The 27,828-nt window shown below is 34.6% G+C and overlaps 1 protein-coding gene across 9 annotated transcripts; it reads left to right on the forward strand.

Annotated features, from left to right (window-relative positions):
* Positions 1–423: 423 nt before the first annotated feature.
* On the forward strand, positions 424–22,673 carry LOC120352673 (endonuclease III-like protein 1). 9 transcript variants are annotated; one of them, XM_039434342.1, is made up of 5 exons: positions 424–652; positions 6,203–6,768; positions 7,785–7,955; positions 10,639–10,798; positions 22,041–22,673. In XM_039434342.1, exons 1-5 carry the CDS (start codon positions 439–441, stop codon positions 22,304–22,306), a joined length of 1,377 nt encoding a protein of 458 aa, XP_039290276.1. In that variant the 5' UTR covers positions 424–438; the 3' UTR covers positions 22,307–22,673. The 9 variants fall into 9 exon arrangements, with proteins under 9 accessions (XP_039290276.1, XP_039290282.1, XP_039290281.1 ...); XM_039434348.1 differs by having other exon boundaries at positions 468–612; XM_039434347.1 differs by having other exon boundaries at positions 597–782.
* The last annotated feature ends 5,155 nt before the right edge of the window (positions 22,674–27,828 follow it).

Genomic DNA, 27,828 nt, shown 5'->3' on the forward strand with positions numbered 1-27,828 from the left:
TATTTTTATGTTATTTTCAGTAGGGGATTCGAAAAACTAGTTTATGAAGACGTTTCTTTGATACCAGCTTACGGTATACTTGTCTACATAATATATAACTCTTAAGTTCAAAAGAAGAAGGCAAAGTATAATAGTAAAAAAAATAACAAACCAAGGCCGATATTAGACGGTAATATTTCTGTCATATGCAGATCATACTAAATAAGTTGAACAAAATCATATTTTTTCATGTCATAGAACTATTACCGTACAATACCGGCCTAACATGATCATATAATATAAGCTAATAAGTTCATTCCAGTCAGGTTTGCAATACCATCATCATCATAAATATCATAATGATAATATTTAGTCATAGAAATCAATTCAACTCATAAAAACACACCTATTCCTGCAGTGGCAGACTGGCAATAGAGGCTCTTCTTGCCTCTCTCTGTCATGGCTGCCCTTAGTTGGCCGTGTAACACATTGAGAGCGCTGAAAGCACACCAACAGCCGCTCTATGGTTTACTATATTTTAGCTCGTTGGCCCAGCATGTAAAACATAACCTCAAAGATTTAAAAAGACAAAAGAACAAGATAAACAAGTCTTGTTTGGAAACTTTGAAGCGTGTAAGTGGAAAGGCATCTCAACTGAACGATAATATTGCAAGTAGGCTATCAACTTTGCTTCACACTTATTTTACTTAGCACTCTAATTGTTCATGATTTATGGTTTGCTTTTTTACCTTTCATCATGTCATCCTGAATCATCAATTTTGCAAAAGTACTCTTCAATTACTGTACGTTTCATATTTATTCATGAATAAAAACATGCAAAGTATACAAAATAATAGAAAGTAACAGGATACTTGGTGAGGTGTGCCGTAATGGGGGAGGTTTGTTAGGATTTCCAACTATGGTTAACTACGGTATGTAGGTACTAGGAAATACTTTAATCCTTGTGAAAGTATAAAAGAAACTCTTGAAACAAAGGTTTGCAATTTTTAAGATATTTTTGTACCAAGATGTTAATCAAACAACTCTGGTAATGCTCTACAAATAGTGTATTTTTGTACACTTTTTATAATAGCGAAAATTTTAGAAGTTAATTTTTATAATCAAAAATTAAACTCGACTGAAGGTGCATTTCAAACTATAAAAATCACCAATATCAAATAGCCCACTTGGGAATCATAATAGATGATTATAATATAAAGTAGGATGTATTTATAAAGTCCGTCTGTAGAATAATTAATATTTATCAGAATAAAAATAATTTAGATGTATGGTTATTATTACCGCTACGTTGCCTTTGACCAGTTGTCGCTGGATAGGCTGTGTCAATGTTGCTTAGGCCTTATGTTTGATCAGTGGACGGCCTCAGTCCCTTCGTCATGGATGAACTCTTCCACAGAGTATAGTGGCTTGGATGCCAGCCTACATCTCATCCTTATCTTGAAGTCAGAAGACCCCAGCCTTCTTATCTCCTCAGGCAGAAGATTGAAGAACTTCAGCGCCAACATTGGAAATGATCCCTGAGTCCTTGAAAGTCTACATCTTGGGATGTCAAGGTTCCTTGCTGATCTGGTGTGGTGATGGTGAGTCGCACATCTTTGTTCGTACCTTCCAATGTTATCCTTCACATGCACAAGGGAGTCAAATTCATACTGACTGTAGACGGTCAATATGTTAAGAGCCGAGAACAGTGGTCTGCAGTGCTCAATTCTGCCCACAGATGACAAAATCCCAACTGCCTTCTTTTGCAGCAGCAATATTCTTCTCGTCGCTGCTGCATGACCCCACAGTAGAATTTCATAGGTTACATGACTATGGAATAGGGAATGATAGGCGGTAACCAAATAGTCTGATGGGACAACTGTCTTCAATTTTCTCAGAAGGTAAGTGACTCTGGAAAGCTTGTGACACAACTGTGATATATACTCGTTTCATTTCAGCTTGTGATCTATCCAGAATCCAAGTAATTTAACTGAGCATGTACTTACAGGACTAGTATTCTTAAATGTACATATTAGGCTTTGTGTCTTGTCCTCGTTCAATTGAAGCCTATTTTCTCTGAACCAGCCTCTAGCTACAGCAATGAGTCTCTCACACTCCACCTAAACCTGTTCTATACTCTTTCCCTTGCCAACAGGGTTGTGTCATCGGCATACAAAAGAGACTGAGCTCCCAAGTTCAAATCATTTACAAGAATCAGAAATAACAGAGGGCCAAGCACTGATCCTTGTGGGACTCCATGGAGCGCATCAAGCTTAGCCTACTGAGCCTTTTCCACCTCCACAATCTGCTTTCTGTTCTGTAGGTATGATTTTAAAGTGCTAAGCACTACACCCTCAACTCCATAGCACTCCAGTTTCTGCAGCAGCAAAGTGATACGCAATCAAAGGCTTTACTTAGATCGCACAGCACCAAACCATGGAATCTCCTGCCTCAAAAGCCTCCAAAACACCCCTAACAAGAGACAAGACAGCTGTAGTGGTAGATTTGCCCCCGCGAAAACCATGCTGACTCTCCACAAATAACTCATTCCCCTCAAAGTGGTTAACCAGTTGCTCCTTCTTTACAGGCTCCATGACTTTACCAAATATAGGGACAATGGAAACTGGTCTGAAATTTTCCAAAAGATTAGGATCTCCTTTTTTGTATGTTGGGACAGTCCTTGACTGCTTCAGCTCGTCTGGAAAAACTCCCGCGATGAGACAGACATTGATGAGTGATGAGATCAGACAAAGGATCTGCCACAATATCCACAATGGCTTTTAGAATGTAGCTAGAAATGCCAAATATATCTTGACAGTGGGAAATCTTGTAGCCCTTCACTATTTTCACCACATCTTCAGGACTTGTCCTCTTCCATGAAACCAGGCCAGGAGGTTGATTTTGGACTCTTGTCAGCTCCCTATATTCATCGTCATCTGCTACTGGATGTGGCATGCTATCCACTATCTCATTCACCTTGGCAATGAAGAATTTATTAAAATCATCTGGGCTAGCATTTGTGTGAGGCCTCGTTGTTGCTTTCCTCATTTCATTTATCAAGGACCATGCTGCCTTCTGTGAATTTTTGGCTGTCTCAATAAATCTGACATTGAACATCCTAAGAGCCAAGTCGACTCTTTTCCTGTACAGCCTGTTCAGCTCTCTATATTTCGAGTAAAGTCCTTGATATTCTTCATCATTCAATGCTGACTCCATCCGATCCTTCAACAAAACCACATATGCTTTGATCTGGGACAATTCATCAGTGTACCAATCCTTACATGATGCAACTGACCTGCACTAATTCTTCATGTTGATTTTCCTTGTGTAGCTTTTCACATGAAATATGCTATCAAAAGTATTCTGGAAAATCTTCAAAAACACTGAAAAGGCCTCCTCTGGTCTCAAAAATGCAAAATGCGAGCCTAAACTGTCCCATTCTGTTTCAGATAGTACCTCCCTTGAATGGCCAATGTAATCAGCATTTATCTTTCTGTGTTTGAAAACATAAGTTTTGCACCAATCTGACTTTGTATGATCTCTCTTGTTAGAGTTGAGTTTCAAATTACACACCACAGCATAATGGTCAGCCACCAGTGGATCCACAACCTCAACCACATAGTCCCACACATTCATGTTGGTTATCACTGTGTCGAGACAGGCCACAGCTCTGGTAGGCAACCTGCTACCAATGTAAAGCCCAAAACCCAGTAGAAGATTTGTGAAGGACTGCTCACTCGAGGAGATGACTTCAAGGTGGATATTAAAGTCTCCTCATATCACTACCCTGTCATTTGTGCGGGTTATAAATGCCAAGCAAAGCTCCAAAGCATCGAAAAATGATTCAATATTGCCATCAGGTGAACGGTATACAGATATAACAGTCAAAGACATACTAATAAACCTCACGCCAAAGAGCTCTATCACCCTTTTCCTCACACCATCTGTCCAAATCAATTTTTTGAACTAAGTCAATTGAATGCTCTTTCACATAAATTGCCGTTCCTCCATTACTGAGCTGTTCTACAATAGATACTAACAAGTATCAATCATGTCATTAAGCTTCAAGTATAAATTACTTTCGTCTGTTTTAAGCCAATGCTCAGAAGCACAAAGAATATCTGGCCTTTCATCATAAATAAAAGCATTCAACACATTGATCTTAGTTCTTAAACATTTAACATTAATATTCCTATCACAGTATAATTATCACAGTAATTTTTGTCACATATCAACCGGGTCTGAGACTCATGACTAGGTTTCCACTCTTTGTGAGGCATATTTTCTAAAAATATACTGCCTCACTGTCACATTTTCTGGCCAAAATTCAGGGTCCTCTAATTTATGTTTAATAGCAAAGTCAATTGCTACTTTAAAGCTGGAATACTTCAATACTAAGCTGGTATAACATTACCCAGTAACTTATGGCATAGCTGTTTGGCGGGGTGGTGTTATTTATTTATTTTTTTTAACATCTTTATTGCCCATAAAAACAAAATACAAAATAAAAAACTTACAAAAGAAATATTCTAGATTATAATAATATATTATGCTATTTTACAAATAAATTAAAATTACATGGCACCACCCAGCAAGGGCAAAACCCTGACCGCTGAGTGAGAGTATCAACTGTTTAGACAATATAAAAATTTTTTTACTAATAATCAAAACTACAAAAAATCGAAGTTAACAATAAATTACTAGTAATTATAATATTTGACTGATGTCGAAGAAAAATTTTTTGTATCACCCACTTATTTATCTGTTCCATCCTCTGTCTACCCCTATTAGAAAGATATTCTGACAATGCATTTGGCATTATATTTATTATTTTTGAGCTAAGATACCCCAATTGTCTTCGCACTATTGTCAAATCTGAATAGTTAATATTATAAATGTCATGAGATGTAACTCTCAGGTTATACATAGAAACGTTATTATTCACTGTAAATTCCTCCTTCCTCATCCATGCATAATAGAGAAGTTTCTTTATATAAATTTGACGTACTGTCATCACTTTAAATTCGGCAAATGTTTCACTACTAGAAAAAGCCCTTGGCTTATTAAGAATTGCTTTTATTATCATTTTTGAAATGTAAAAATTTTATTCATGAAAACATCATAATATTTAATATTGATGAGTTATTCCTAGTGCAAAAAGTAATAACAATTATTCCAGAAAACCACCATTTTACCAAACCAAAATAATTTTTAGGCAATGGCAGTATGCCAATTAAGTTATAAAAAACGTAATTTTATACTTGATAAAATATAAATCCTCCTCGCACTTTAAACTAAATTGTCAATAATTATAATTAATGCCCACTGCACTGCTATAACGTATATGTTGACCAATATTGAACTTCTATTCAGTGATTAGAGCCGTCACGGTTAGATATGGATCGTAAAAACAATTTAGTAGCCAACACTACTAATTCATCTGTCGACATAACGTTCATACAGAATAAAAATCCAATGCGTCATTGAATCTAATGAATTTATAGATTTTGTGCTCTAACCACGCGTCTTGAGACGCCTGACCACGTGTTTCAAAATGCAAAACGCCTGCTCATAGCCGCGCGTCTCGAGACGCCTCTAAGGAACCACTGGCGTCTAGTGATTGAATTGAAATAGCAGTTTGAAACTAGCCTAGAACTGATATAACCCTTAGAAGACCAACATTTCAAATTTGAAAAAAATGATATTATTATGTTATAACTTTGTTCAGGGTAGTTCTGTTATATAGAATTTTTTTCATTTTTCCTTCTCATAAATTTTCGAATATCTAGGTGGTACTCGTAAGTATAGGCGCGCCCTTACTGAGTTCGGCAGGCAGTTTGACATTCGCACCGCAAACACTGGAAAACTGTCCTTCACTCTTGGAAGCGCGACACATTTAAGTTACCCCCCCCCCACTCGAGTTCCATATGAATGTACTTCCTCCCTCATAGTAAATGTGCAGATGTTTTTCCTGATGTGTAGGTGCGATGAATATACTGACAGGCAATTCGACTTCTACAAATTTTTTAGGCATAATTTCATTCTTTATCATGTTTTTATCGGCTAATTTCATCAAACTTTCTTTCTAGTAGGCTATAGCTAGAAAGAAATTATTTGATTTCAAAATCTGTTTTAAACCAAAATTTTAAACATTGTTATGTAAGTTATTAGTTAAATACACAATTGGAGACTCAATTTAGTAATTGTTGTATTTTTGTTTCAGGAAATGTGTTTTTAAGAGTAATAGAGTTCATCATGTCCAGATCGACTCGATCAAAAACCATAGCAGCATTGAATTTGAGTGAAAAGTTTGGATTCAAAGAGAAAGACAAATTAGATAGTGCCGGATTAAAATCTAAAGTTCAAAAGAGAAAATTAGATGATGATCCCAAATCTGGAACTGATAATAATAAGTCAAAGGCTGAAACTAAACCTAAACGTGGCAAGAATCTTGAAATAGATGAAAATGAAGTCAAGTTGAATAAAGCACGCGAATCCTCACTCAAAGTGGAAGAAACCAGTAAGGATGATGAAAATGAAGTCAAGTTGGTGAAAGCAGGTAAAGCGTCTTCCAAAGTTCAAGAAAACTGTACGACCAAAATTGAAGACATTGAAGATTGTTGTAACATACCAGCAAGCCCATCCAAAGATTTGCAAGAAAAAGTCAAATGGTTTCCTCACAACTGGGAAAAGGTACTGTCTAATATTCGAGAAATGAGGAGTAGTCAAGATGCACCAGTAGACGATATGGGATGTCATAAAACTATGGATCCAAAAGCCCCTCCAGAAGTAAGTTGAAAATTATTAATAGAATCATTCCTCCCAGCCCATATTTTCTCAGGCATAAAATATATCATTAAATTTGTAATTAATTTTCCCCAGTTGTTGGACAGATCTGTCCACCAAGCTCATACCTTACTTCATAGGGACTCGTATCATCATATTTATTAATCTATTCTAGATATGAGCTTATTTTCCGAATTCGAATGTAATTTTTTAAATGCATATTTTATATAAAACCACTTTATACTTCAGCTAGAATTAGCAAATTAGTGAAATTATTTTATAAATTTTATTTTTTCAAATTTAATTATAATTGAATCATTTTTTATGTTCTAGGCTATTATTTTGGCCGTGTAGATGAAATATTAAAAAAATATATTTATTAATATCTTAAAATTGATAGATTGCATTAGAAAATTTTATAAAAATGTTTCATAAGAACGATTTCAACCAGGTAAGATACGGATGACAACCAACTCAAATCAAATCAATGTTATTGTTTGCATTGCTTGTAACAGAACAGCTCATTCATCTATATATAATCATAAAAATCATCAGCAAAACAAGGACACTTTTCTTGAAAAAAAAATTCTGCAAAAAAATCAGATCTACTACTAGAATTCATTGGCTCTTATTATTTTTTGCTAATCGAAAAGAGCGTGCATGACTAAGTTTTTTCTTGAGAATTGTATACAAATATGATCCTTAGGATCGTTAGCTCCTTCTAAGTTTAAATGGAATTTGATGTTTAAACTGGAAATGTAACACATTATAATGCATGCAACCACTGCGTATTCCATTCTGTATTGAGTTGAACTTGGGTGAGACTGCTATTGAGCATAATCTACAGCAGCTGTACCCAATCGGGTCGCGACCCACTGCTATTGAACAGAATCTACCCACAGTGTTCTCTTAACCATGCCCAAATGGTGTTGAATCACTTTGAGTTATTATTTTTTTTGCAACAATCTCAGATTTTTGTATTTAATTGATCTAAATGTATTTCTTTGTTACCGTTTCAGGTTCAGCGGTATCATGCGCTCGTCTCTCTCATGCTGTCAAGTCAAACCAAGGATCAGGTGACCTATGCTGCCATGCTCAAACTACGAGAGCATGGACTCACCGTCGATAACATACTGAAAACTAGCGATCATGATTTGGGAATGCTCATCAATACAGTTGGATTTTGGAGGGTGAAATATTTTATCAATTAAATTACATTTTCAATTAGGAAAAATACCGCTCAAAATCCGAATATCACATTTTTCAGTTCCATGACAGTTTTGAAGTCTTCGACTCATGTTTTCCAATACTTCAAAAATGTTAAGACACTGAAACATGTTTAAATTGAATTTCAAGTTGAGCTGACAGTTGACTCAAAGGTGATATCCATTCACTAAATGAGCATAGACAGCTTATCCTTATCGGTGTATTCATGCATTGTCACAATGAAAATCTGTGAATAAACTCATAAGAATCAATGATATTCGCTCTTGGTTCGCGGTCGCGTCGGCCGTGGTATACGACCGCGAAAACGGAAGAACGAAAACGTGTCTTTACTATGTGAAATGCATGTCCAGAGTGTGGATAACATCAATACTGGATGGTTTTCATTTGTGTATGGTTATTTTGTATATCCTTGTAGCTTGTTTTGAGTTGTTCATAAGTAGAAGATAGTTTGGTTGTAAGACCATTCATCTAATATGTGCACCACCTTAGGCCTAGGATGTACCTTTGGCAACCCCTCAGGGTGTACAAGAATTGACCGAACATAAATATTATGTTCTATCAAACATTCTAAACAGATTTTCAATACTTGCAGTTTCAAAATACAGGAGTCAGAAGTCTTCAAAATAGCTCAGTATAAATTATTATAGGTTTTTAATATAAACCCCTATTAATTTATACTGAATTATTTTGGAGACTTCTAATATTGGAACTGCAAATATTGAAGAATAAATGGTGAAAATCTCATTAACATTGTATAACCACCTTCAACTTCATTATAAAACCACAGGCGTTTCTCCATTTGTAAATTGGTACGTGTATTGAGACATCTCTTGAAATCGGGTCTATTGTTAGCGCTATTTGAAGCATACACCAGCATTACGCAGTCAGTCCTGTATGCTTACTCTGTGGCTCTAATCTTGTATTAGAATATGTTATTCATTCAAAGTCAAGATATTTTTCATTTCTATCATTTCGAATCAACCCATCTTGTTACTGATCATGAACAATATGATTCAATGTTCTTTAACAAGCATAATATAATAAATAAGAATCAATAAGGCTTTCAAATATGTAAAAATACCGAAGATGCTTTAATTAAATTTACTAATACCGTCTCCCACAATCTTAATTCTAATCTAAAAACCATTGCTGTTTTATTAGATATAAAAAAGCTTTTGATACCATCCCTCATGATTCGCTTTTTGATAAACTCCAGATAGAAGGTTTTAGGAGACTCTTCCTTACCTTATTAAAAACTACTTGTCTGATAGAACGTAATCCCTAACTATAAATTATGAAACTAATACCACCGCACCTTAATTCGGTACCACCTCTTACGGCCTCCATCAGGGCACTGTTTTATCGCCATTACTTTTCATAATTTATGTAAATGATCTATTAAATTTGAAACTTCAAAATTCAACTATAATATCCTTTGCTGATGATACAGGTACTTTGCTATTTTCTCAGGAAGAACGTGGGCTGAGGTTCATGAAATTGCAATGCAAAACTGCTTGAGCATGAATAAGTGGCTAGATAAAAAAACGTTGAGCTTAAACATACATAAAACCAACCATATTACCTTTTTTAATAAATTTGTAGGACAGATAGGCAGAGAATTAAAATTGAAACTCCATTCAAATTGCAACCTTGACCCCAATTCCTGCCTGCACTTGTCCTATCATTGGTAAAGCTAAAAATTGCAAATATCTAGGTGTCTATATAGATGAGAACTTAAAATGGGATATTCATATTAAATACATTTGCAGAAGGATGAAATACCTCTCTTACAAATTTTATGAAGCTAGAAAAATTCTGAATTCAACTCACATAAAAATGCTTTATTTTTGCTTTAGCGCAGTCGATAATGCAATACGGAGTAACAGTGTGGGTAGGGTGTTTTAATTCTCACTTGGAAGAACTGTTCATAAAGCAGAAATAAATAATTAAATCTATTTAAAATAAACCCAGATTTATCCCAAAAACCTTATATTTGATGAATTTAATGTTTTGACACTTAGGCAGTTATATGTTAAAAATGTAATTGAATATTTAATAAAAAATAGAGCCAATTTTCCATGCACCAACAACTCATTAAATAGGCATTATAGCTTGAGACCTACTTCAAATAAGTATTTGATATTATATAATACTAATATTCAAACAATTAGATGACAACATATTTATCCAAGTACTATAATAATCAATAAAATCCCGGATCATCATCTAAACAATGCTAAAATTACGAAGAAAATGAAGGAAATATTCCTTATTGGTAGGAATATTCCTTCATAGGAATTGCTTCCTATATGAAGCAATTATTTTTTCAATTTTTGAATTATTGTAACCGTTACCAGGATCGTTAGTTCACATCCTATCTCACCTTCCCTTAGCCCTGCCTTCTTTCACTTCTCTGTCACACCTTTCCCTTACTGTTACCTTACCATTGCATGGGAAACCATAGTTGGCAAGGTATTTTCCCCCTCTTTCTTCCAGCACACCACATCATTTTAGGAATTTTGTCCAAGTTTCTATGAGTTATTTTAATTGTTAGTGTAATTGTTTCATTAAATATTGCTTTTTTTCATTGTAATTTTGTGTGTTGTGAATAAATTGAATTGAATCGAATTGTGTTATGAATTCCAGAGAAAAGTTGAGTACATAAAGAAGACGTCAGCAATTCTAAAGGAACGCTACAATGGTGACATACCGAACACTGTTGAGGGTTTAATCGAATTGCCTGGAGTTGGACCGAAAATGGCGCATCTCTGCATGACAACTGCTTGGAACAAGATACAAGGAATTGGTGAGTAAGGACTTATGTTTTCCTCTATTCACATTTTCTACCACTTTTTCCTCACTTCTACTCATTTATAGAAACATGAGTTGATTGGCTTAACAATGCTACTTGCTCAAGCAAGTCATTGATGTTCTCTTGTATTTCCTTTGTATTGAAAAATTTCTTTTTCTACAACTACGCGTAAAAAAATAATTCACATACTCAATTCTACTCGTAAAACAGCTTATTTCTGAGGAGAATCTACTTTTTCGCTCGCCCTGTTTTCCCCAATGTATTAAAAGTCTCCAAAGTTGTTCCCGTTCATAAGAAAGGGCTCAAAAGAGGAACCTTCCAATTTTTCCAATTATAGACCCATCCAAATAGTACCTGTCTTCTCCAAGGTTCTAGAGATTGTCATGTATATACAGGTGTATGAATACTTGATAAATCTTGGGGTACTGTCGGAGCATCAATTTGGTTTTGTGAAGGGAAGATCCACTACTGACGCCTTTGATGCACTAATAAAATTTGTAATTGAGTCTTTTGAAAACAGGTGATTTTTTCAGGCCGCCTTCTGTGACCTGAGCAAGGCATTTGACTACATGAAACATGATATTTTGCTCATTATTGAGTTAGTGGTAGGAGCCTTAGTCTTTTTAAATCGTACCTTGGCGATCGCCAGCAAGTTGTTTGTGTAGGAATATAGTGTCTTTTGAGAACCTAAATTCTCAGACGACTATAATTAAGTTTGGAAATCATGCGAGACCCCGATGGTGGAGGGGTCAGTGAAATTTCTAGTACTATTCTAGTGGTGAGGAATCCGAAATAAAAATAATTTGACGATTGATTGCCTTTATATTAAATATTTAAATTCAAACAACATTTTACAATAAATACTTTCTTCAATTAAAGATTATCTTTGTCTTTAAGAGACCAAATTTAATTATTTTTACGTCTTTAAGAGACCAAAATTTAAGGGACACATTGAATTCTGGTGGGGAAAGATCAAGTACTCATCTTGTAGTTGTCGTCGCGATGTCCGGAGTCCCTGGCGGAGATGGATGAAGGGTGAAGATGATAAGTCGTCCTCCAGGAATGTTCAGGCGTCGCGGCGACAGATCCAAAAGGGAGTTAGTCTTGTTCTCTCCTCATCAGCGTTCAATGACGTACGATTCCATCCATGGTTGGAAGAAGTCGCCGGCCCTTTTACAATGGAAATTCTCAGCCCGATACAGAAACCTGATGACAAACTTACAACAGAATTAGAAACATAATAATTACCAATATTTAATAGGATTGTATTCAATAGATGATCTAGGTAGATCATCAAATAAATACAATTCACCGCTTCCTATGAGGAAATAATATTATTAACATACATAAATCGAACACTTTTAAATCACAATAATTGATAAATTATATTCAATGACAATAATAAAATACTCACCCAAAAGGGGTATTGAAGATCCAAAGTATAGGGGGAATCAATCGTCATCCTAATTCATCCCATCAGTATATTCTATAAGGGGGACTTTACCTCTAAATATTACTCTTAGCCTACATTTAAAGTAACTTCAAAAGATGTCCGATTTACTTGGACAATCAATTATTAAATTCTCCTGGAGAGAATGAGAATGTACCCCCAAACGAAAACATATTACTGGAAATTGTAAGAAAATCTCAAGAAACCGTTAACACTATGACAGCTGGGATCAGAATGATCGCTCTCCTAGTTTTCAGAGGCGTCCAGACTGATCAGTTTTACCATAATTACTTAAAATATTTACCCGATCGCCTGTGGATTTCTCTTCGCCCACTCTCTTTCTCCTCAGTAAATAAGGAAGGTGATACGTTCAAGCAAGTAGGAAACTAGGAGAGAAAAGTTATTTCCCTTTTGCAAGTTTGGAATTATGGGATTGATTCAGCATACTTCTGGCGTCTAGATCTGTCATGAGAATAGATAATTCCAAGTGGGATCGTGGGAACCAAGGACTTTAATAAGATTCTGATCATAATTATAACGATTTTAGAAATGCTGGCTAAGTTGCCAATGAACAAGAATAAATTTACTATCTTTATGGGAACTGAAAATTACTTACTTAAGATAGAATAAATTCCATTTAATCTTGCTAAAGTAAAGTACGGCGTCCCCCAAGGATCAATATTGGGACCACTCCTCTTTGTATTGATGATAAATGATCTTCCTCTCGCAATCAACAGCAAGACTGTGTTGTATGCTGATGACACCACTTTTCTTAATTCTCATTCAGATGCACACACTTTACTTAACATGACAGCTGATACCTTGGCGGAAGCTTCCTAGTGGTTCACAGCGAATGGCTTTAAATTGAACGAGGATAATACTCAGCTTATGACATTTAGTCTCAGGGATTACACACACAACAATAACAATAGTTTTAAGTTTTTGGGCTTAATGTTCGATCACAGGTTGTCCTAGGAACCCAGTGGTGGCGCTTCCATGAGGCCCAAGTGGGCCGGGCCCACCCAAATGAAACAGTAAAATACATTTTTAAATGCTTTAGGTTATGTGGCTAATTATTATTGAATAAAATACAATATAAATTAATTTTGAACTGTCAACTGGTGAAAATTCTCGTTGAAATATCATGCAAATGCATCCGTGGCCATCGTAGAATATGTACGAGTTCAACGATGGCCACGAATCATTACGTAGCACATTGAAGGGCCAAGAATTCAGGCCCTTCTAGCTCTCAAAAGAACGTATTGACAAGACAACGCAAGCCGGCGGCGCTAGACTGGCTGGGAGCAATGCATTGATATACGGAGCATGTGGGCCAGTTTGAGCTGGCCCATTGCACGTTGATTCACACTATTCTCGCTCAGACTGCTGAGCGCTAGTATAGCTTTTTTCACATGCCAGCCATCTTATGAAATGTAAATTTATTGCATCCGAATTGGCAACCGGTTTTTTATTATTTTATAAAGTTAATAAGTTAATACTTTCAACTACTTTTGTGCTAATTAATCTATAATTAGCAATAATCCAACTGTAGTGATTGCGGTTGTGAATTTAAAGGCGTGATTTTATTGTGAAGTACTATATTAGTGTTTGGTGATCTTGATTTAAATAAGGTTAGGTCTACTTTGACAAGTCTTTTGGTGAGTTGTATATTATGTTGTTTTAATTTAGTTTATAGAATAATAAAGTTTAGTTTAATTTTTTAGAAGAATGGGCTGCGAGGGTGGTCTCGCTAACAATGGCAACAAGGTAACTATTGGAATTCACTCAATCGAAAAACATCAATTTCCTCTTCGTGCTTCCAAATAGAATAATAAAGTTTAGTTTAGTTTACTTTGAACTAAAGTTTAGTTTATAGACTACCTGCGTAACAACTTGTAAAGTTGAATATGCTTTATAAAGCACCCCCCCTTCCCAGCCCCACCCCCAACAATTCCCACCATTGACCCACCCAACTGTTCAGGTCAAGCGCCGCCACTGTGGGAACCCCACATAAATTTCGTTCCTGCTAGGTTATCTAGCTAGGGTTATCTATTTGTTGAGGCAGTTGAAGAATCTTGTACCGGAAAAACACCTGAGAAACTCATATTTTGCTTTTTTCCAAAGCATAATTGCATACGGAATTTTAGTATATGGAAATAGCTGCCACATCAATAAGATCTTGCTTTTGCAGAAAAAGGCTATCAGAATATTGACAGGTGCAGGGTATCTAGATTACTGTCGACCTCTTTTCAAAAAACAAAAACAAAAATATTGACTGTAAATCTCTATATATTTCAAGTAATCATGCACACTAGAAAGAATCTCCATAACTTGAATAAAAGATTCAATATTCATGCTTATGACACTAGGAAAAAATACCACATTGATATTCCATATCAACGTCTTGTCATAAGCATGAGACACTATGACAGGATAGGCTTGAGAATGTACAATAAGTTGCCATTGGATTTCAAATGTTGTGAAAATATTATTATTTTAAAAAAAATACTTTTTGAGTGGCTGGTTTTGAGACCTTTCTATGGTTTGACGGTGTTTTTCGATTCTACTTGATGTAATTCTACTTTGTGACTTTAAACTATTGCTTTGACTTTATTATTTTGTAATTGTATTACCATGACTTTGTCAATTACCTATATTGGTCTACGACAGTAAAATCTATTTATTTATTTATTTACTTATTCATTTATTCAATAGTCTTATGTGCACCGGCCCTTAGCAGTAGGTGATCTTGTCTCATTCTAGTGAGTACTTCACGATACTCATGTACATAATAAATTATAGTGGCAACTCGTTTCTCAACCACATAAGCCCATGTGAGGAGCCTTCTTCATACTGTTTGTATGACTGTATATAATATTTTTATTGCAATTCATGTGAACGAATAAGAATAAAATTCTATTTTAATTCAATACATAACTTACATGTAATTTTTTCGAAACAGATAAATGCACAAACGAAACAATTAGTGATTTTTTATTAGTGGAGTTTTACTAGACTTTTACAATTATGTAACAACCTAAATAATTTCTCGTTATTATCATAATAAGAGACGATTCTATTTGAATAACTTTAAACTATAGTGAGTTTTACGTTATAATTGAATTATTTGATTAACATCGGTGTTGATATCCTTGTCTATCATTCGACAAAGCTAGTAGCGTTATCCTATTCTAACTCCGCAACGTTGCCAGATCATTTTTGTTCAATGCATCAGCAAAAAAATTAACAACATAATTCAATCTCGATAATTATACAAATTCATTGTTATCTAATCATCTATATAATAAGAGAGAGTAGGGTTGTGTTTGTTCATGTGTTCATTTGTTCGCATCAAAACATGTCAACTTGTGGATTGCATACCGGAAAAACGGGAATGATTTAGTTCTCCAAATTTTGCACATAGATTCTAAAAATATCAATCTTGTGCACCTCGAAGCCCAAATTTAAATTTTCCTTCTAGATTTTTCAGAATTAATGTTCAAATTTCATTAATGGTACGGTACGTACGTATGATTTCATAAAAAAATAACCAAATCATATGATCGAAATTAAAAAAGAAACATCTGTTCTATAATATTTCTACCTGATACCACTTAGCCTCAATAATATTTTTTTGATAATTTATAAATGTTTTTAATATGAGTGATAATATTTTTATTATAAATATAATTATAGTATTGTTTTGATAATTAATAAATATTTTCATTTTCACAAACTCTGTATAATAATATGGTGAATGTGAAACAGCTGCATCAAAGAAATTATCTCAAAAACATCTGTTTAGAAAAAACATATGGCCAGTTGCACGTAGGTCTGTTAAATATGGACATTAACGCCGATTAACAAATCAGCGTTAGTTTTACGGATTCATTTCTGTTCCACAATGATCGGTTAGTTTTTAATCCCTATTAAGTTTTCCAGTTAACTAACCAAGATTTTAACGGTTTCACAATCCGGCAACACTGTAGTTTAACCGACAGATGTTATTATTCTGAATCTTAGACAAGTTATAGAATTATTATTATTATATATTTTATATTATTATTCTATTATATTATTATTATTAACCAAATTTTCTTCATTTCAGCTATTAAGTTTTCCAGTTAACTAACCAAGATTTTAACGGTTTCACAATCCGGCAACACTGTAGTTTTGAAACTTCGTTTTCCTGATGCAATGTATAGGCCTACACGTGGCATGGATTATTAATTTTTCAGCTAGAACAGTTTTTTGAGACAAAGTGCTAAATATTAATATTAATGATTTACCTAAGGCAACAACCAATTCAAAGTTAATTATGTATGCAATAATTATGATGACACAACTTGTATAGCATCGAACGCTGATCAGATCACACTGGTAACTCAATTGAAGAATACACTTATAGAAATCAACGAGTGGTTTAAAGTAAATGGACTTTCCTTAAATTGCAGTAAAACACACCTTATACAATTTCGTTCCATACGCAATCAAACGAGGATAGACGAGACTCACCTTTCAACCATTAGAAATAGCTTAATACTCTCCTCCTCAACTAAATTCTTGGGACTTGTAATCGACCAGAATTTTTCCTGGAAGGAGCACATTAAGAATTTGATGAAAAAATTGAACCAAGCCTATTTTGTAATTTCAACTCTTTCCAACTTACTCGACAGAAACACATTATTGACCGTCTATTATGCATATGTTTACTCCCACTTGAGTTACGGCACAATATTTTGGGGTAATTCTGTAGACAGCCGTAGAATTTTCATCATGCAGAAAAAGATATTGAGAGTCATCTGTAGACTGAGATCGAGGGACTCATGTAAAGCATTTTTCAAAGACCTTAAAATACTCACACTTCCTTCCATTTACATTCACCAGCTAGTAGTTTTTGTTAAAGTAAATATCAGTAAGTTCCAATTTTGTACAGATAATCATGAATATAATACTCGGAATAGAAATATCATTGCATTTCCAATCCATAGAAATGTAGCTTTTGAAAAAACTCCATTTTATTCAGGAATGAAACTCTACAATAGGTTGCCAACAAACATTCGAAACATTGAATCAGTCATTCTATTCAAGCGGGCAGTCAAAAAAAAAATGTTATTAGAGAAAAGCCCATACGCAATCACAGAATTCTATTAACAAGAAAATTGATTTTATATATATATATATTATATATATATATATATATATTATATATATATATATATATATATATATATCATTACCTTCCTTAATGATACTTGACACTTCCTGAATAAATATTTTATTTTTTTGATTGTATGTATTATAGTATTAGTATTAGTACTGACAAGTTACCTGTCAAATGGGATTATTCCCAAAATTGATGTAATGTAATGATTATTAATAAATAAATAAATAAACGTCTACAGTTTTATCAATGCTGTATCGGCAATATGAAGATGCATACAGTTAATATGTCTTTGAATAAAGATGTTGATATATTTACATAAAGAAATTATTCCCTTCCATTTTTATTTAATTAAAATTTCAAAATTATTCGAGCCCTGATAGAATGACCGACTCACTGTACAGTCAGTCGAAAATTTTTATATTGGAATGAGGGGTATTTTGGCAAGCTGAGCAAAAAATAAGGTCCTATGCACCATTTCGTTATGTCTTCAAATGAAAAATGAGCTGTCAAAACTCCCTCTGAAAGTGAAACTATTCAACTTATTCTATCTTTTAGTAAAATAACAATAATCATCCATCTATCTATCCTCTTCTATACTATAATAAAGGAAAGAACTGGATTATGCACGTATACACGTGTAAAGTATAGGAAAATTATGTTTGACGCATCATCACGTCTGAAGTGTTGGACTGGTTAACTTGAAATTTTGCTTATAGATTCTTGCTTAACCGAGGATGGTTATAGACCTATTTTCAATTCTTCAAGATTTGATTACATCAAGTTTTCAATTATTTGTCATGCTACCAGTTGTTGTATGGAAGCAGATAAACATGTATGGAAGCAGATAAACAAGTATGGAAGCATTTCTCTTAAAAGGGAAATTAGAAGATATGTATTATAAAAACAGGTTTTCCGTCGCACCCAAATTTTTTCCGCCATTTTGAATCCAACTTCTTTTCTTTTAATTGAAAGGTGGACATAAGATACATGATTCCGATACAGGATTTTTAGAGAAAAGGTATGGTGAAAACCGCACTTCGATATCTCAAACCTTTCAAAATTTATTCTCATTCATTTCCTTATAGTATAGAACTGGCTTAAACACGTATACACGTGTAAATAACAAACGCTAAAGGATAGGAAAATTATGTTTGACGCATCATCACATCTGAACTACTGGACTGATTTACTTGAAATGTTGCATATAAATTCTTAATCAACCGAGGATTCTTATAGGGCTATTTTCAATTCTTCTAGATTTCATTACGTCAAGTTTTCAGTTTGTCAAGTTTTAAAATAAACCCTTGCGAAGCACGGGTTACCTGCTAGTTGGAAAATATAATTTCTTGACAAACTTTCTCATTTTTTCATTCATTGGATAAAAATCTGGTGTGGCGCACTCACACAACTTTCCTTGCCGTTATGAAAATTGATCACTGACGCTAGTGTTCCCGCATCTCAAGTCTACTATTCAAATATTTGAGCCAGCTGGTGACAGGGCAATAACGCTGGAGACACACATGAGGTCTGCTATCTCTTCATAGTGAATGATTTAATAGAATCAACAATAATTTGCAATTGAATAATCACATTTTCTCGAATTTAAAGCTTATTTTCAATTTTAGGTGAAAATGTTACTGAACATTAATTGTAGAGATTTTCATGCTCAATCTACTCCACTTGATTTTCTTTGTTTTAATTGTATCTGAAGCGTGATAATTGGGAATCCATCTGCATTGATGGGGCGGAGCTCCTGAAATTTTCACAGATATGGGACTTGTGGCAGTTGATAGAGCTTATCGATGACTATTTTAGGTATAAATTTGATCAAAATTGTTGGAGCCGTTTCCGAGAAAATCACAAAAAAACCTGTTTTTGACAACATTTTCGCCATTTTAGCCGCCATCTTGAATTGCATTTGATCGAAATTGTTCGTGTCGGATCCTTATAGTGAAAGAACCTTAAGCTCCAAATTTCAAGTCATTTCGTTAATTGGGAGATGAGATATCGTGTACACAGACGCACATACACTCATACACACACACACACAACACCACACACACACACACACACACAACACACACACACACACACACACACACCACACACACACACACCACACACACACACCACACACACACACACACACACAACACACACACACACACCACACACACACACACACACACAACACACACACACACACAACACACACACACACACACACACACACACACACACACACAGACCAATACCCAAAAACCACTTTTTTGGACTCAGGGGGCCTTGAAACGTATAGAAATTTAGAAATTGGGGTACCTTAATTTTTTTACTTTCCTTGCCCTACTACCATAGGTAAGGAAAGTATTGCTTTCCAAAAAAAATTAATTACTTTCCTTGCCCTACTACCATAGGTAAGGAAAGTATTGCTTTCCAAAAAAAATTAAGGTACCCCAATTTCAAGTTTTCTATACGTTTCAAGGTCCCCTGAGTCCAAAAACATGATTTTTGGGTATTGGTCTGTGTGTGTGTATGTGTGTGTGTGTGTATGTCTGTGAACACGATAACTCCATTCCTAATTAACCGATCGACTTGAAATTTTAAACTTAAGGTCCCTATACCATGAGGACCCGACAATAAGAAATTCAATAAAATTCAATTCAAGATGGCGGAAAAAATGGCGGATAATTACTAAAAAACCATGTTTTTCTCGAAAATGGCTCTAACGATTTTCTTCAAATTTATATCATGGATAGCTATTTATAAGTCCTATCAACTAGCATAAGTCTCATTTCTGGGAAAATTTCAGGAGCTCCGTAATATTCTTGAGAAAAATGGCGGAAAATGACTAAAAAACCATGTTTTTCACGGTTTCCTCGAAAACGGCTCCAACGATTTTCTTCAAATTTATACCATGGATAGCTATTTTTAAGCCCTATCAACGGGCATAAGTTTCATTTCTGGGAAAATTTCAGGAGCTCCGTAATATTCTTGAGAAAAATGGTGGATAATGACTAAAAATCCATGTTTTTCACCGTTTTCTCGAAATTGCTCTAACGATTTACTTCAAATTCATACCATGGATAGATATTCATAAGCACTATCAACTGGCATGAGACTCATTTCTGGGAAAATTCCATGAGCTCCGTAATATTCTTGAGAAAAATGGCGGATAATGACCAAAAACCAGGTTTTTCACGGTTTTCTCGAAAACGGCTCTAACGATTTTCTTCAAATTCAAGCCATGGGTAGCTATTCATAAGTCCTATCAAATGACATGAGTTTTTTCCTTGGAAAATTGCAGGAGCTCCGTAATATTCTTGAGAAAAATGGCGGATAATTACTAAAAAACCATGTTTTTCACGATTTCTTCAAAATAACTTGACCGATTTTTTTCAAATTCATACTCTGTATAGTTATTTATCAGCTCTATTAACTGGCATGAGTCTCCTTTCTGGGAAACTAATGGGGGGTCCACCCCATCCTTGAGAAATGGACTTTGTAACCTCCTTCTCGTGCATGAGGTAGGTAGGTAGAGCAGTTCATAAAAAGAACACATAGTCGAGATATTTCATCTGTAGAACAGCTGTTTTGACGACTTTAAAAAAAATGACGACTAAAAAAATCATTGAATTTCACAATTTACACAAAGGAAAAAGTACTCTGAAAACAATTATATATACACATATACGAAAGTCTGATCGTAGTTTCGAATATGAGCAAGGAAAGTTGTGTGAGTGTAGTACCACACCAGATTTTTTCGGAAAGCAATACTTTCCTTACCCATGGTAATAGGGCAAGGAAAGTAAAAACAGGTGCTAGCCCAAAACTTCTTCTGTTCCTAAATTTTGTGCAATAAAATGTTCAAGATATTCCAGTGGCAGATATCCTCTATAGAAGGCAGTGGCAAGGAAGAGAATCGGCAACGCTGCTCTCTTATGTTTCTGCAATGCCTTCATAACGTGAACCTCACTGTATAACTAATGTGATAAGTGACATTTGGTTGTAACTAAGTAAGAGTTAAGAGAGATTTACTTGTAATTGACATGGTGAATCACCGGAGACTTGGTTCTCATTACATGCTATTTCAATAAAATGACCCATAGCATACACCACTATTTTAGAACGTTCAATTTTTTGCTGTCCTTACGAATTCTATTAGATTGAACAAATTTATACAATCTTATAAATTAATTTAAACTGGCAGTGTCTACACAAAATTGCTGCTAGTATTATTCTCGAGTCATGATTGTATTTAAAGGCAGAATTAAGTTTATTTTCATTGTTACAATAAAAAAAATCTACTAGATTGAAAATAATTTGGCAAACACATGATGTATATCTGCACACATCATGTGTGTGTCAAACTCCGTTCAGTCTGGTAGAATACATATGGACGGCAAAAAATCGGACGTACAAAATCGTGGTGTAGGATGCAACGGGCCTTCGAGTGTTTTGAAGTATCAGACATTGTCAATGTCTTCTATGCCTTTCCCAATCAATTGAATCAAAGCTCTCCTGCACCAAATACGAGACCATTGATTACATATCTAATATAGAATTCATTTTTATAATTTTATCGCAACAAAACAGTTGATGAATTGATTTAATTGTTTCAGGCGTTGATACGCATGTGCATAGGATTTCAAATCGCCTGGGATGGGTGCAGAAAGCCACTAAGACCCCCGAAGCAACTCGTGTCGCCCTGGAGTCGTGGCTTCCTCCGAAGTTCTGGTTCGAAGTGAACCATTTGATGGTTGGATTCGGTCAGCAGATTTGCAAACCTGTTGGCCCCAAGTGCAGTGACTGTCTTAATAAACAACTATGCCCGGTTGGAAGAACTTCTAAAGGGTCTCCGAACAAAAAGAAGAAGAGTGAAAAGTGAAAAAGGTTTCCAGAATGTGTATATAGTATTATTTTTACATCTAGAGATAAATTTTGTACAACTTTTTCTCTCTGAGGAGAACATTTCAAAGAAAGTATTGTAACTTAATTATTTTTTCAATTCAATATCGATAGATACTGATTGAAAACTGAATGTGAAAACACAAATTTAAATAAAAAAAAAACTTATGGAAACTTGAAAAACACTGAATGTGATTGACTATGTTGTTGGTCTACATAATTTCAATTGTTGCTTACTATGATAGAAAATCTAATGTTATTGTAAGCTGATCTAAATACATACTCCGGTTTTTGTTTATAATACATTTTTATAATGAATTCACATTAAATATTTTGGTGATTCATCATATTTTTAATAGCCTACAATCGATTTAACAATTGTGTGGAGCTAGAAAAAGATAGCACTATCTGCTTTGTTTAATGACAGACAGCGAGACAGGGATAGCAAATCAATGTTAATCAGGTGCTGACTATAATAACGTGAGTCTCACTATTGGCATCCACTGGATAATCATCGGAATTCAATTTGTCAATTTAATACGTGAATTATAAGGGCGAAGTCAATGTACCTAGAATACATATACATTCTATACAATGTATTCTAGGTATAGAAAGAAAAATAAAAATCTCAGTACCCTTTTTGAATTATTTAATAACAACATGTTTCGGACATTGATGCCATTTTCAAGTGATATTGAAAATGATCATTTGAAAATGGCATCAATGTCCGAAACATGTGATTAAATAATTCGAAAAGGGTACTGAGATTTTTATTTTTATTTCTATTTCTATAAAAAGTAGCCCTATACAGAAAAGAGATAAGTATTCTAGGTACCTTGGGGCGAAGTATACAAAAACCGATTTATAATTGAATAAAACTTTATTGTTCAATGAAAAAAACTAAGGGGCGATTGCTGAGATCGGGATTATCTCTTGCGCTCGTCTGAAAACCGGTTTTTGCGCCGCAGATCAAAAATCGGTTTGCTGAGATCGGGATCAACCACGCTCGAGCGCAAAAGTTAGCCGACCGGCAATTATCGCAGGGAAAAACCGGCGGTCTAAAAATCGGTTTGCTGAGATCCAATCTAGGCTAAAAATTAATCTCGGTAGATTGCTGAGCTCAAGCGTAGATCAACTCGAGTTTAAAAGATAATCACGGTGGATTGCTGAGATCGGGATCAGGCTAAAATTAGATAATCTCAGGAGCAAAAATGATGATTTTAGACTCCAACTTAGACCTGCTAGGAGGCAGGTTTAAGTTCGGGATTAAGCTATTAACTCGCTATTCTTTTGATTTTATTAAAAGCCAATGTCAAATTGGGGTTCATCTTTGAATTCTGAATAATTTCATTACCCATAAAGTCATATTTAAAATGTTTTTCCACTAATGTTCAAAATATTATAACATAAGAAAGTGAAAATGAAAACACCTTCAAACAACAAGGAAATTCTTTACCTCTCACAAAAAGGGGATCCAGGGGGCCTCCCCCGGAAAATTTTAGAAAAATACCCTCAATTTGGTGTGATTTCAAGAAATTTCCACTTGAAAAACTACATCCTAATAATGAAGTCTCTTTATGTTCAGTGGGCTGATCATTATTTTAATTTTTCATAGAAAATATCATAGGCCTATGTTATTTTAGTTCATACTAGCAAGAACCCGTGCTTCCCAAGGATCTATTTTAAAACTTGACAAAATGAAAACTTGACGTAATGAAATTTTGAAGAATTGAAAAAGTCAAAATCTTTATTGTTGAAAACATTTAACAATGTTATAACAACGTCAGAACAGTAGCTAAAAAATTACAGAAGAATAAGGTTAAAATTATACAAATGATACAAGAAACATGCAACAGTAGCAAACTTAAAGACACTCTAACTCTCTCTACTTATTGTAAAATCAGAATTCAAATAATCTTCAATAGAGTAAAAACACTTTTCAATCAGTATTTCTTTATAAAAGACTTAAAATGATTTTTATCCATAATTCTAACCTCAAATGGTAATTTATTAAACAGCTTAATAGTCATGTAACGCCAATTTTTCTGAGCAGTAGTCCAATAGTGAGAGTCAATCCTTATATTTAGCCTACTTCTTGTATTGTAATCGTGAGTCTCGGCATTCAGAGTATATTTGTGCACATGCTTCCTCATATATAACAAGCATGTAAATATATATAGAGAGGGAAGAGTCAACATTTCTAAGTTCAAGAAAAGGGGCTTACAAGTTGCCAGTGGTGGCGCATGACAAATTATTCTTATTGCTTTCTTCTGAAGCTTGAAGAGTGTCGGTGACATAGAGCTATTTCCCCACAATTGAATACCGTATGCCAAATGACTATAAATATGAGCATAATATACATTTATCATCACCTCATGTCTTACAATATTTCTTAACCTACGTAACATGAAAATTCCCTTTGCAAGCTTACTACATACATCAAGAACATGATCTTTCCAATTAAGATTGGTGTCAAGTGTTAATCCTAGAAATTTGAAGGAACTGAGTTTTTCTGATTTTCTGCTGAAAGTGAATTGCAGGTCCTTTGTTTTAAGCTTGTTAAGACATAGAGCGTTAGAAGCACACCAATCTTCAATTGCTGTTGTGCAATTCTCAGTTGTAGTGTTGATTGAAGCTTCATTAAGACCACTAACTCTTAGTCCTAAATCATCTGCAAAAAGGTATGGGTGACTATCATTACAACATTCATTGATAAAATTAGGCAAGTCATTTATATAGATTATAAATAGAAGTGGTCCCAGTATAGATCCCTGTGGGACCCCGAAATTTATCATCTCACCACTTGAGAATTCCCCATTTTCAATTACATATTGTAGCCTGTTGCTGAGATAGGAGTCAATGAGATTTACTGCTGCCCTGTCAAGACCATAGTAAGATAGCTTATCACATAATTTTCCATGCTCTACTGTGTCAAATGCACGTGACAGATCAAAGGATCTCAGATTAACTTTTCTCTTTTGTTCCAAACTACTTATAATATCATGTACTAGATCCAACACATTGTCGCATGTACTCAAGTTTTTTCTGAATCCGTACTGATTTTTTGATAGTAATTTGCTATTTTCGAAGTATTCAGCTAGTTGCTTGTGGAGGAGCTTTTCAAATATCTTGGAAAATATCTGCACTATGCAAATGGGTCTGTAATTTTCTATTTTCGACTTGTCACCTTTCTTATGAGTAGGCATCATTTTAACTTTTTTTAGGCCGTCAGGGAATATGCCAAAGTCTATACATTTATTGAATAGTGTGTCAATACTTCAGAGACCTTATTAGCAGCTAATTTCACAATAAAAGAGTTTAAGCCATATACATCTAAGCAGTTACTGTTACCTATTCCATTAATACTAACATGTAATTAGGTAATAAACATATCACCCTGTGATAAATTATTGTGTACTGGTATTAAAACGGTAGTTTGGAGTTGAAGTGTAGTTGATTGGTACCAGCTGTTGATAATGGTTCCTTAGAAGACCTATACAATTAATATATTATCACTACCCTATCATTGAGAAACTGGAAAATGTTGAAAAAATTATTCACCTAATGAAAGAGAGTTCATATATATTGTATAGTATAATGTATGTATAGTATTAATGTATTGCATTCATTAATTACTGAAGAATGAAAGAATAATTTACAATTTTTTGAATTTAGCTTAGCTTATATTCATCCTAAAATGGAAAGAATATGGAATTCTGTGTCATTCATCGTACATCGCATATTTCCTGGACCATATATCGACAATCTACAGCTATGAAAACATTGAATATTTTTCTTTGAAACACTGACATAACTTTTTTTTTAATTGAAAACTTTACTGATAGATATTACTACCAATTGATTGAGAAGAATAATATGTTTTCGGAATAATGAATGCTGCATGACTAAGCACATAGGAAGTCCGTATTGAGATGTAAATGAACATGTTGATTGTTAGATAAATTTCATGATTCACCAAATAAAGTCAAGTGTAACATGAGATACATTGGCGGTACGAAGTTCGCTGGGTAAGCTAGACAGGCTCAATCACCAGGAATACTATAAATCTATGAGGGACCAGTAAGCCATTAATTTTGAGTAGTTCAATTACTTCCATCATGGACACTGGATACATTATGGACAATCAATTCGTATGAAATTTTTTAGCTACCGTACAGAATAAAAAATTTTTGATTGCAGTGACCCCGACTACTGTATTATGAATAACCATTCGGATCAAATATAAAGAATTACTCGCATCTCTCATCAACTCGTAATTTTTATTCACAAAATATTAACAAATATATATATATATTAAGTTATATTTAATAAACTCACGGCTAGTACTCAAGTTTGTCTTTTTCTGGCCATGCTACAAATAAATGTAGGTATATATTTGACATTTTGTTTCTGTAATCTTGTTGTTTATTAAGAAAGTTTTCAATGTGATTTTTGATGGCAATAAAATTTGAATATGAAAAAAGAATTATCAACAAACTCCTAACCAACTGGCCAAGCATACAACGATGGAACAAACACGTGGTAAGCTCGCGCTCTCAATCAACGCAAAATCTATTCGATCAGCTAATTGATGAAATTTTTTTAAGCTTTCCAATGATCTATATATATAAAAGCGAAATGGCACTCACTCACTCACCCGCATAACTAAAAATCTACCGGACCAAAAACGTTCAAATTTGGTAGGTATGTTCAGTTGGCCCTTTAGAGGCGCACTAAGAAATCTTTTGGCAATATTTTAACTCTAAGGGTTGTTTTTAAGGGTTTAAAGTTCGTCTTTTAGCATGTATATTCTTCTTCTCCCAATCTCTTAATTATAATTGAAATGTCCATATCATATGTTACTATAGAACTATAATCTAGATAGAGTACCTCTTCGAAACAGTTGTTAACTGGCAACTAAATTAATAATTTTGTCAGGTTGGCATTAAGTTGAGTTGACTTTTTTAGGTTGGCACCAAGTTGAAGATTTAAATGCATTTATCGCGGAAAAATTGATTGGACACTGCTACTTCAATCCTGGGAATATATTATTACTAGCCGTCAGGCTCGCTTCGCTCGCCATATCCGTTTAGCCAGACGTTTAGTCTGGACCCCCGACTGGATTGTTCTAACGTATGATAAAAATGCTCAAACGAAAAATGCAGGCGAGCGAAGCGAGCCTGCTGATGTCATTCTTGGACGATCCAGTCGGGGGTCCAGGGGGCAGAGCCCCCTGGCTAGACGGATATGGCGAGCGAAGCGAGCCTGCTGATGTCATTCTTGGACGATCCAGTCGGGGGTCCAGGGGGCGGAGCCCCCTGGCTAGACGGATATGGCGAGCGAAGCGAGCCTGACGGCTAGTTACAACATATGTTAGAATATCATGTGTCAATTATCTCAGTTCCATATGGAGTTCACCTTACCATAAGCTTACTTAATAGGATCCTTTTTCATCCTTTGAAATCCTTAGAGGCAAAATATCTCAAAATCCGTTCTTAGTGC

Source organism: Nilaparvata lugens, chromosome 8, assembly GCF_014356525.2.
Source record: "Nilaparvata lugens isolate BPH chromosome 8, ASM1435652v1, whole genome shotgun sequence".
Classification (NCBI taxonomy): Eukaryota; Metazoa; Arthropoda; class Insecta; order Hemiptera; family Delphacidae; genus Nilaparvata; species Nilaparvata lugens.

Excerpts from the sequence above, each read along its gene's own strand:
- LOC120352673 (XM_039434342.1), top strand. The coding sequence starts at position 439 with ATGGCTGCCCTTAGTTGGCCGTGTAACACATTGAGAGCGCTGAAAGCA. Across the intron at positions 7,956-10,638 it reads ATACAGTTGGATTTTGGAGG|AGAAAAGTTGAGTACATAAA; the intron begins GTGAAATATTTT and ends TATGAATTCCAG. Across the intron at positions 10,799-22,040 it reads GAACAAGATACAAGGAATTG|GCGTTGATACGCATGTGCAT; the intron begins GTGAGTAAGGAC and ends TAATTGTTTCAG.